The sequence below is a fragment of the Poecilia reticulata genome, chromosome 15, assembly GCF_904066995.2.
Source record: "Poecilia reticulata chromosome 15, P_reticulata-male-v2, whole genome shotgun sequence".
Classification (NCBI taxonomy): Eukaryota; Metazoa; Chordata; class Actinopteri; order Cyprinodontiformes; family Poeciliidae; genus Poecilia; species Poecilia reticulata.
This window is the reverse complement of record NC_088844.1, coordinates 18,438,749-18,450,651: the sequence shown is the minus strand read 5'-3', so window position 1 is coordinate 18,450,651 and position 11,903 is coordinate 18,438,749. Positions and strand designations below refer to the sequence as shown.

At 36.7% G+C, this 11,903-nt stretch overlaps 1 protein-coding gene across 1 annotated transcript; it reads right to left on the bottom strand.

Annotated features, from left to right (window-relative positions):
• Positions 1-726: 726 nt before the first annotated feature.
• Positions 727-8,097, bottom strand: fam83b (family with sequence similarity 83 member B). Its single transcript, XM_008429798.3, has 5 exons — positions 7,919-8,097; positions 6,000-6,473; positions 4,538-4,702; positions 3,862-3,986; positions 727-3,572 (listed from the first exon to the last, which is right to left on the bottom strand). The coding sequence occupies exons 1-5, from the start codon at positions 7,976-7,978 to the stop codon at positions 1,643-1,645; spliced, it is 2,754 nt and encodes a 917-aa protein (XP_008428020.1). The 5' UTR covers positions 7,979-8,097; the 3' UTR covers positions 727-1,642.
• Positions 8,098-11,903: the final 3,806 nt, after the last annotated feature.

Sequence of the window (11,903 nt, the reverse complement as noted above, 5' to 3'; positions counted from 1 at the left end):
TTCTGGCCACATGTTTAGAGTTAGTTTCTTCAAGTAATAGGAATCTTTAATGCCTCATCAAATCATCTGCATGCTGAAAACATGCAGATGATTGCATATTCTCATTTAAGGTATGTTTTGTGTAGGACAAAGTTTAATTTTAGAGACACATTTGCTGTGTCTCGTGTCTTACAAGAAATATATTTCTTAGTAGAAAGAAAATGGTTTCAAACCAAAAAGTGGTATGAATGATTTTGGGTTTAATATTCAGTAAATTGTTGATGCAATTCAAGAATGTTCTACAGGGATTTTAAAACTTATATATATATATATATATATCTTTTCTTTACTTTCTATTAAAAGAAAACCACTGCCTGACACAGTGGTTATTTAGTTTATGAAGGTTTTAGTTTTAAAGTTGGATCTAGGCATGATAACATTTCCATTGGTGTACAATTAAAGGCTCCAAGTTTAGCTTATTCTACTGTTCATTAACTCAGCAAGCAAATAGGGTATGAAAAACACATTCCATGTGCAAATGACATGGCATCACAAGAGAAAATGTTATCTAAAGGCAAATTCTTCCCTGGACAATGAGCCATTTCACCAATATAAAAAAGTTTCACAGCTAATATTGCATGAGCATATTAGCACATTTACAAAATATCTGTTAACTACAATGCAAATGCTCCTCTATTAATGTTTTAATGAGGCCACAAGTTACAAATCACTGGCCACCAAAGAAAAAACATTTAAACTGACAGTCAAAATTTATTAGAAAAACGTTTCCTGTGATAATAAATAAACACAATAGAAAATAAAAGAAATCTTTTCCAGGCTGCAGTGCGTTTACTATACAGTAACACTGACACGCAAACCCTCATCCACCCCTCTACAATACATTCATTTAAAAGTGCATTATCTCTGAGCACATTCATTTTATCCCCTAAGAAATAAAAACTGTCGACCAAGTTATCAACACCTCACAAGTGAAGCTAAGAGTCACTCTTTCTTGGCTTCTCGTGTCCGTGTATATAAAAAGTTTTCACATTAAGGTGCACCATTCTGTAAACAAAGCAATCCCATTACTGAAGTCCCTGTTGATTTTTTCATAAAATTAATGGAAGATTAAGAATTTAAGTAAGAAAAGTACACAATGTGCTTTCTTTTTCACAGTAGTGTGCCCAACTTCACTGCATTGTGAAGCATTTGTAAAACATAGATTAGTAAGAAATGCTTGTCCGGATGTCTGATGACTTTGCATGCCTATTATATTTTTATGTCTGTGCCTGGAGCAGCTGTCAACACTGAAAAATACAAAGTCTATACAGAAATCAGTGAGGTATGTTCACCCTTCACACCTGCAGTTCCAGCAAAAGAAAGGATATGTGACCTGACAAAACGACCATCTGCTAATGCAAATATTTTTGACAGCATTTTAATTCATGGCAGAACAAAGACTGAGGTGGTATTTCTAAAACACTGAAATCTGTAATGCACATCAGTGTACCCTGTTTTATTATCATTTTTCAGTGCAATACAAAAGGTAAAAAAATAAAATCAAAATACTTGAGCTACATAGGCAAACTTTGCCAGTCTAATGGGCATCAACAATAGGCAACCTACGTAGCGTAGCTTGAGTGTACCACAAAAGCAGCCCTCACTACTTATTCTTATTTAACAAACTTCCCACTCTGTGAAAGAATTTCTCCAGCTTGTTCTCCTGGTGTCCTCGTGTTGCCTGATTGTGGCTGCCTTCTAATGCTGCTTCACCTCTAGGAAGACTTTTGGACTGTGCACGTTTGGAGCCAGGCAACAGAGAGCTTTTCTTTTCAAGGGAGCAGAAAGGTTCAAACCTGCTGTACACACGACTCTCAGCCGATGGCTTAGTGTTTCTTCCAAGAAACGAGGGTTTCTTCTGTATGGTAGTCTTAGCGGGAGGGTTTACTTGGTGATCTTGATGTTCTTCTGTTTTGAATTGTGGCTTTTCTGACACTAGATGGCTTTTGGGTGATGACTTGACAGAACTGGTTGAACTTTGCTGACGTTTTTCTCCACTTTGAATCGACCTTGCGTCATCGTCGGCTGTTAAGGTGTCACTGCTTTCACAAGAATTGAGACTTGTTGTCTCCATGGTTCTGAAATCCTCTTTCCTCTCTGGTATGTTCAGCAAAGATTGCATTTTCTTAGAGCTATTCTTTGGCATGGGCTGAGAATTCATACTGTTAGATTTGTTCGGCAATTCTTTGTTATTGAGATGAAGGGCTGCTGCAGAGACAGTCCTGGTTGGGGGTTTGTGCCAAATACGAATATTTGGGCCCTTTTTGTCTGCAATTTTCTTAACATCATAGTGGGAGAGAGATCGCTGATCTTCATTCATGCTTGTTTTGTAACCACCATTCTGAACAGGCATATCCGCGGTGCTCCTGTTTACTTCTGTCCTGACAAAATGTCCATACATGTGACTCGAGGTCTCATATGGGTGCTCCGTGCTCGACCTCGGATCAGCCACACTGTGCCTCTTCTGCCAACTGTCTGTCAACATGTCCGGGTTTGTAATTATCTGCCCATGTTTACTTCTGCTTAAACTGGAATATGTAGAGTGGTGAGAGTTTTTACCTGAGCTGTAGCTGTCAAAGTTGTCTAAAATTTGCAAGCTCTTTCGCTTCAACAGGATTTCATTGGTGTTCATTCTGTTCTCAGCTGCTGCAGCATCCCAGTGCATTGAATTGTAGTGCAGCGGTGCATTGGGTGCTGCTGAGTAGCCAGTATGGCATGAAGGGGTGTTTATTAATCTGCTTGGCTCTAGGCGTTCTGGTATGGGGCACCTGAGAGCAATTGAGTTACGCATGTGTCCCTGCATGAAGGAGTTAGCTTTATCCACGGTTTCAAACTGGTCTAGATAGTCATATGTGTCTGGAGAGGGAGCATCAGGATTTTTAAGATAAGATTCAATCCTCCATGTGCGCATGAACGACTTTGAAGTTTTCTCCAATGTTGGCAAGTTTTGTTGCATGGAAAGGACTTGTTTATCAAGGCCATTATAAGACTGACGCATGTGTTGACCTCTGCGTATTTGTTGTACTTGCAAATAATTATCCATTGCGTAATTGTGTGGTAGAATGCTAGAGTCTCTATGGATGTTCCAGTTGCTTCCTCTAGGCCTCATGTTCTGTGGGATGCATCCATCTTGTGTTTCCCAGGAGTAACTGTGCCTTTTACACAAATTCATCTCATCTAGGGTTTCAAGTTCCAACTGTGGTGTCTTAATTAAGGGACTAAGGAATTTACCGTCCTCTTTAATGAGTCTGTCTCTTGTCCCGGAATTAATTTCGCAGGTTTTCCAATTTGCTACATCCACGGTATGCCTCATATGGTCATTTCGTCCAATCTTTGGAGCAGAATGATGTCTTGACAACATATGCTGCCCAAAAAAGCTGCTGTTGTTTGTCCCTTCCAGTGGGGTACCGAGCTCGGATCGTACCATCGACCGGGCGTAAAGTGTCCGAAACTCCTCATCGTAGGACTTTACAAGCCGGCCTGTGATGACCTGAACCATGCTTAGATGGATCTTCTCGAAAGACCAAGAGAAGCTGTATAAACAAAACCAAACAAATCTTAACTTAGAGACAAAAAAATAATAATAAACCAGCTGTTCATTAAATGCAATTAATCGCTGGCTTTTGGTGCTGGGTTGGTTTTTACAGCTTTTTAAAAGCTTTGCATAAAATAAACAATTACTAAAACTACAAAAAATAGTATTTTTCTTAGAAGTACAAGATATAAACTTTTCCTCACAAAATGTCAGTGACAAATAATTCTGCAATGTTTAAACTCTGACATTGAAAGCAGTACTATGCTGCTATAGCTGACATTATTTACCTGTACGAGCCATAAATTGCCGTGTGGCAATCGATTAAAAGAAACTTCTGCTCCATTGCTCCATGAAATTTGGCTCCTGATTGACAGAGGTAATCCGGACCTTTCACTGTGCGCACTCTCATGTTCTGTTGCCAGAGAAGTGAAAGGATCATGTCAGCTTTAAAATCACAACAGCTAACAACAAACAAAAGTTCATGTAAGGCATTCAGCAGAATGTGCTGCCTTCAGTTTGATGAGTCACTGAGTTTCTTTTTTATTGGCACGTAATGTGCTCTCAAAGGGAAATTTTAAGGGTGTGTTTGACACTTGTGAATACCTTGCTAATAATTATGACTCCACCCCAAAAAAAACATGTATCATCAAATCATTTTTCCTCTTCTTGCATCACAAAAGACAAGACCTGTTTCACACAACAGTTTTTCAGCTTTTGCAGGCGCAAAACGTAAGTGGTGAGGTTCTATACAATGTACAAAGTCAACTATCAGGCAGCAGGTGTCTCTCTCTTTCAGTTCAGTTTGGTCACATCTAAGTAACATGACAACTTAGATGTAATTTGTGAACACTGACACTGAACAAACTACATTTAATTTGAACAGATGTAATTATATGACATAGCAATAAATATGTTCTGCTTACTGGCCATTTTTTTTACATTTTACATATTTTATGAACTCACTCTCAGCTGCTGTAGTTTGATATCGTAATCATCTGCCATCTTGAGGAAGCTTTTAAAATTGTCATCGTCTAACAACACGTAGACTGGCACGCCTCGCATAGAAGCATCCACGATTTCTTTGAAAATATCAACATCTGTGAACTTGTCCATCACAATAGCAATGACCTTCAAAGAGAAAGCAGAATGAATATTGAGCATTTTGTCATTCAATTGCAATTACATGTGTGCATGTGCAAAGAAATTAAAACAGGACCTATTAAAACAAATGTACACATGTTCTAACATCAAAGATCAAATGAGGACATGCAATATGTATTGCAAACAAAGTTTTATAGTAAAAAAAAAAGTGAAAGAAGCATATCACAGAATATTTATCAATAAAAAAAACATTGATTATTTCAGTTAGGAGAGACTTCAGAAATTAATTTTGTACAAGTTCTTGTTATAAAACTTGTAAAAATTATATCTTACAAGTGAAAATAGTGGTAAAAATGGTATATACAATTTATTCCTGTGATTATGGTGAAATTATTGATTAAACTAACGTATTTTCTTTTTATTTGCATTCAATACACACAATTTGACAAAAGAACACATACAATTTGATTTGTTCCATTTAAAAAACTAAAAGCAATTGTCATTTTAACTACAACCCCTAAGAGATGTTAAGTATTAATAAAGAAATAACTAAATGTATTTAAATATTTTGATATGTCTGTCAAACATTTGATTTAGACTGCATGAGAAATAGTCACAAAAAGTTGAGTCTTGAAAGCTATTTGACTCATTGAGAACAAACCTTTTTTTGTTTTAGAATATCCAAATCTTACACAGTTGTCTGAAACATAATTTGTTTCTCATGTCTTCTGACTAAGTCTGATGACGGTAACTGAGAATTTGAGAAAGGTTTGGCCTTGTGACTTTGTGGCATTTCTGGAAAATGGTTCTTTGTGTTTCCTTAAGAAACTAAGCTGTAGAACCAGATATTTCCTAATCCAGCCCAGAAGACACTCCTTTACTCTGAATTGAAGAGCCGCAGTCGTCATCAGCAATCTGGCTGCATAGAGGGAGGGAGTGCTTGCAACATACGTTGGACAGTTAAAGAGACAGAAATATTAGGGTTTAAATAGAGAAAATATGAGATTGATGTTGATTGACATTATTTATGCTTTTGGGCTAACATTAAGTCGGTGGACAATATGTCAAACTACTGCAGTTTATTCTGATATAGCTACTTTGGGGCTTAAATGCAGAATTGTGTGTAAAAAAATCCTGGATAGGTGGTTTTCTATTGAAAAGCATTTTTTCTTACAAAATACTCTGTTTAATGTGGATGGTGGATGCAAACCGTAGAGAGTCCATACTGTAAAATAACTGCTTTAGAGTTGAAAGGGCCTATTGCCTGATTTTTGTTTAGCTTTGCTGCCTCTGTAAGTGTACAGTTGCAGGCTGTTTTAATTACCGTTCTTGCATCCTGAATGTGCTTCCGGATCACCTCCTTTATGGTCGGGTTGTTGAGTCTAGGTGGATGGTAGAGCAGATTGATATTAGTCGGATGTTTTTCATGCTGGACATGTGGCCAACCCAAATCCAGATTTGGCGTTTCCACGTCTGAGTGAGTGGGCCAGTACGTCCCAGATGACGACTGGTTGTCTGTTGGGTCGACGATTTCTTCTGTCTGGTTTTGGGATGGCAGCTGTTCGATATTAGAGGTGAGGAAGACAATCTCATCTTCTGAGAGGAAGCTCGCGATACGTTCTTCTTTTAGGAACTCAAAATAACTGTCTCTGCCGTCTTTAATAAGACGATCGATCGCCAGGCGATATGACTCCTTGTAATGAGGCTGGACAAAATCCTCATGTTTAACCTCGCCTCTCAGTGATGACAGCAGGGAAAACTCTGTTGAGTCCATCTCCCCGGACTGTTTGTTTACGACCTGTTGGAGGCAATAGAGACACAAGGTCCTGTCAGTGAGCAAACATCGAAACAAAACAAAAAATTCTGCTGCATTTACGGAAAAAGGGTTTTTGGTGTCAATATCTTAAATTTCCCTTGTTGTACCAGTGTTTTAATTGCAGTCTATTCAAGTTGATTATTTGATTTAGCAAAAAAAAACAAGAGTTTTAAATACAGATAACTTAAAGTATAACAATGGAACATTGATGTTTACTACTTATATCTTAAAAATAGAGAGAAAAGCAATAGATCTCTGAGCAAATTGTCAAAAAAAGAGCCTGTCATTCCTAAATACAGCCAAATCACATGGTACTTCTGTGGTATGTCAACTACGGTTGCAACTCTCAACACATAAATAATCCTGGCTTTAACTAGAAAAGCAAAGTGCGGTGAGGAATAATTGGAAGTACTCCAACTTTACACGGAAGTGGGATACTTATGGCTGAAGTGCGATCATCAATCAAGGAATATCTTTGACCCCAACTTAACCACATTTTTGTGGCAAGAAGAAGGATCAGTGGAATATAACTGCTATGCCCCATTACAAGCTAATTGCCATTAGATTCGCACATGGCTAATTATGTATTTGTGCATTTTATCTATGTTTACTCTAAAGCAGGGTGTCTAATTGCAGAGGATTCATACACAGCAGTCTGTGTATGAAATAACTACTGAGATACAAACAATGAAAAGTACAACTAAGTATATTATTATTGCATCAAACACTTTGTTTTGGACATATGACAGCCATCTTGATTTGAATGATTTAGCTTTCCCAGTTGAAGTTCACACCTCTGGGGATTTTTTATTATTATACAGAACTCATATATTTAATAGTGAAAAACTGTATAAAATAAACAGAAATAAATCCAAATTATTTTCTATCAGTTTTTCAAATAGTCTGTTTTTCATTCCCACAAATGTAATGATGAGTTTTTATGTTCAGCCTTATCTCTCTATACATGAATCTGTTTTTTGAAAATATTCAGGTTAGGCTGAATTAGTTGCCAAAATAGACCAAGCTGATCAGCAGATTTAACAGAGTCTGACAGGTAATAATCAGACGGATTAGAGGCCATTTACATTTTCTGACTTCTTAGCAGACATTTTTTAACTTTTCTTAATGAAGATTGTTGTTTGACTAATAAAATTTGCACTTTGAAAAACAAAGCTGTAGATGTGAAAGGAGCATGTAAGCAATTATTTTAAAATGTCAAAAAAAACTGTTGCAGCAGCATTAATAAATTTTATCCACACATTAAAGCACAACCCAGAGAAAGACTCTTTAGTCACGCATTTTATTCAAAACTCTCACATTCCAGTAAAATAAGTTGCTATACTTAAAAAAAAAAAACTTTTTGTTCTTAAAGAGCCCCAAAGCACAAAAAAGTAATCATATTAGTGCTACGTTCAACAATGACTTACATTTTGATAGTGACCTTTGTGGAAATCCCCAAGACTGCTCGTAAAATATCCTACTTCCATTTAGCTTGTGTTCAGTGTTGGGGCGGCTTGTGAGAGCCAGCTGGGAGAGACAAAGACAGGAGGCATCTGAACTTGATCAGCAGTCTGAAGTGGGAGGGTGTGGATTCTTGTTTCAACATGCAAATAGTCCGGTTTGAAACTGGCTCCTCTGCAGACAACAACCTGTTTGAGACATTAAGCCACTCCCCCTCTTGTCTACAAGAACAAAGTTCACTTTAAGGAAAATCAAGATAATGACGACATGAGGAGGTTTTAGTGAATTGCTTCAGCGTTAGTTCTTGTCACAGTGTTCTGGGACTCCTGGAGATTAAATCCATCATCCATGACCTAGTAACTAGTTAAGGTAGATTTTAGTTAATTGTATCAATTTTATCAACTATTTATCTCAGTTGCAACTGATTCCTGGATGAGTACACTATCCTTTTCCTTTTTGTTTATTAGTTCTTGTTCACTGGAGTGTGCAGATGAGAGATAAAAATGTCAATTTGTGAATTCTTGTTCAGCATTTTGTGCCCCAACTGTGTCAATACTTGGACAGAGAGTTTCTTTATATGGAGCATTTTTCATGGGAAGTTGAGGCCCTTTCATTTGATGTGACTTTATGGGGGGCACAGAGCAGAACGATACTGTATGTGAGCAATTTTCCACAGAAAAAATATGCATCATTGTAAAAACAATAAATGCTCCGTTTGTTTTTTTCTAAATATAACTAACATTTTAGTTATATTTCTTTTACAGATTTTTACCTGTTTTTACCTGTAAAATAAAAATACCATAAAGTCTGAAGGTTACACCATATCTAAACTTTAACATTTTCAAGAAGTAAATTTTCATTTACAAGGCACAGTATATCGTGTCAGAGTACTTTAGTTTAACACAAAGTACATTAAATAATGATTAAATAATGTCTGACAATAAATCTAATCAAATTTTATCATCCGTGGAACCCCTACTTCCTACAAAATTGCTCAAAAGTGCAGCTCATATTGATCAGACATAAGCATATTATTTGACATTAAGTCTATATTGTTTCCTTTAGATTCAATCAAAGATCATGAATAAAGGAAAGCAAATCCTTCTAGCAAACAAAGGATAAATGGAACATTAACTAAACTCAACAACAAAAGATCTGTCAGAACTTTATTAACGGAGTTTATTTATTCTGCTACTCAAAAGGCAAGGCATGGCAGATTATTTGTATTGGACTTTTCTGCAGCAAAGAAACTTAGTGTTTTATATGCTGAAGAAAAAAACAAAAAACAGATGTCACCTTGTAAAATAAATTTGCATTCTGCATGCTTCAAATGAATGTAACATGGTTGTCTTTCTCACAATAGTTAAATTGAGTCTGAATTTGTTTTGTGTATCTTCTGTAAAGGCCTCAACAGTTAAATATGTCCAGATTAGACATAACATAAGGACGAAGCACTTATGGGTCTCTTTATTTCAGCCTAAAATGCCCTGCTCTGCAGATCATTAATGCCACTGGATTACAAAAAAACCTGGTGTGAAATCTGGCATCAAAATGTTTGCAGCAGAGTCTTTCAGTGCTGTAAGATGGGACTTTCGTGGATCAAACTTGTTTTCCCCTAACATGTTGACACCTGTTGAATTGGATAAAGATCTTGGAAAGTTGGAGCTTAACTCAAGTTCTTGGGTTACTTTTAAAGTAACCCAAGAACTTTCTGTAGTTTGGTTAAATTTCAAGATAAGGTTTCATTTTCCTTAGCCTATGTCATAAAATAAAAGACACAAACAAACACAGATCAAAAATAAAAAATAAAAATAAACACATGACTCAACATGTTACATTATACCTGTAGAACAGGCTGCTTTGAAAGACAGCTGTTCACGGAAAATGTTTTAACAACCATCAGGTGAAAAAACCTTTTCCCCATCTATATGTTATCAGCCCTGAAGCTTTTTTTAATCTCGGGCAAGCATGCAGGTTTTGCATTTCAAAACTCTCCAGAGGCTTCATATAACATTTGGTTAAATAACACCGCACACATTCTCAACACCCAATAAAATGCCCTGGGAAGTTAAAGTGCAGGTGGTTTATGCAGAGACTCCTCCTATCTGCAGCTTAAGATTCAATTCAACGATTAGTGTGTGAATGTGTGCGTGAATGAATGTTGACTGGAAACCTTTTGGGTCTTCTGGACTTGGTGAAATGCTATACAAGAACAGGCCATTTACCATGATGCTTGTTCATAACAACACTTTGACATTTTTGAAAAAAGCAGAATCCTTTCTTTCTTCGAAAACAAAATGATTCAGAAAATTCCTTTTAAAAATGTTTATATTTATAAAGAGCCACTGCACTTTGGGAGCTGCACTTTGTGTGAACAGAAAAATTAAGCAATTCATAGGAATACTTTTATAAGCTCCTGCTAAAACATCAGAAATGTATATTAAGTAAAGCAGCTATTATTTTAAAAAGTTGAGAAATGGAGCAACAACAGTCTTTCAACAGTTTGTTCCCTCTTTGTGCTTCAAGCACAAAAGTTAGGAAAAATTAGATAACTGCAGTAAGGCTTGTTATGCCTGTAATCTTGGGTGTGTGGTAATAAATGCCGTTGCTATTGTTTCAGGACTGTGTTGAACTTTGACTTCCTCCTTCTTTGACCTTATGGTTTATGTTATATCTTGAGTTTATCATGCTTATAGACTGGGTGGGTATGAAAGAAATGTACTGAATCTGTAGGTAAGAACGTACAGGCTAAATGTTTTGTGTTGAAGTCTTTGCTCTCATCTTGTACAACATACTTTAATACATCTGACTGAAAGATTTTCACCTCAACAGTGTCCGGATATGCTCATTTTCCCACCACAAAGTTATCAAGAGTTTATTTGTCCTGAAGTTTCCTCCTTATGAGTCACCTCTGGTGACACCCAGTCTCTGCTAAGTCTTCAGGCTGTTCTCAGCTGCTGCTGGCAAGTCTTAGCAAGTCCGACAATCAGTTACCTGCTGCTATGACATTTGGGTAAACATGAATATAATCAAGCTGTAGGAACACAAAGAGTTTGTGTTATTTGTGTGTTTTTGCGCCACCTTTGCTCTGTTTTAGCACTATTTGTTTTCGACAGTAAAAAAACACAAGTACAAACTTCACAACAGATTCAGGAATGTCATTCTCAGAGGGTTGTTTACAACCCATAAAACGAGCACCATCAAAGGTGACAACAGATGTAAAGTATATGTTTGACAGTAACTCCTTCAATTACTGTGAAACATGCACAGTTTAATCTCTACTTGTCTGCAGAGGTGCAGCTTAAAGAACAGCAACGAAAGCTGCTTAGCTAGTTTTTCTTGTGTGGTTGTCACACTTTGCACAGTGGTTTATATGGGCATAGCATGAATTTAAATGTTGTGCAAATGTGTGGAGACCGCAGCATTATGTAGTGGGTAACCACAGCATCATTTGCAATTCTTAGTATGAACAAGCAAAGAGAATTAACTAAGATAAGAATTTTATGCATACATTTACTGTTTGCTTTAATGTCTCATTACATCTCATTTTCTCTCTCAGGGTTCAACAAGTAGAGCATCTAACTAGGATTTAATTACTGGCTGAAAGACACTCTGGCCAAGGTTGCTGCACATGGGTCTATTATAAAGCTGAATGGTACGCTGACCTTGCACTCTCAGTAATACCACGAGAATTACAAATCAACATAGCATTGAACAATAGCAGCAGACCGCTAATGCTAGATATTTATATTTTACTGAGGCTTACATCTGCAAAATAAAGAAACAGTTATTAGATTTGCATCTGAGTCATCTGAATTAAGTCTTTAATACTTAAAAGCATAAAAGACAGGCATCCTACATGTACAGCTTTATTCAGGGTCACAGTGAGAAGACATGGAAAAATGTATTTAAACATAAGACATTTTGAAGGCTGAAAAGCTAAATGAGCCA

Bases quoted from the DNA above. Each gene is read 5' to 3' on its own strand.
- fam83b (XM_008429798.3), bottom strand. From the start codon at position 7,978: ATGGAAGTAGGATATTTTACGAGCAGTCTTGGGGATTTCCACAAAGGT. The intron at 6,474-7,918 runs GTAAGTCATTGT...TGCCTCCAACAG, and splicing joins ACAAAGGTCACTATCAAAAT to GTCGTAAACAAACAGTCCGG. The intron at 3,573-3,861 runs GTAAATAATGTC...TTGTTTATACAG, and splicing joins GCAATTTATGGCTCGTACAG to CTTCTCTTGGTCTTTCGAGA.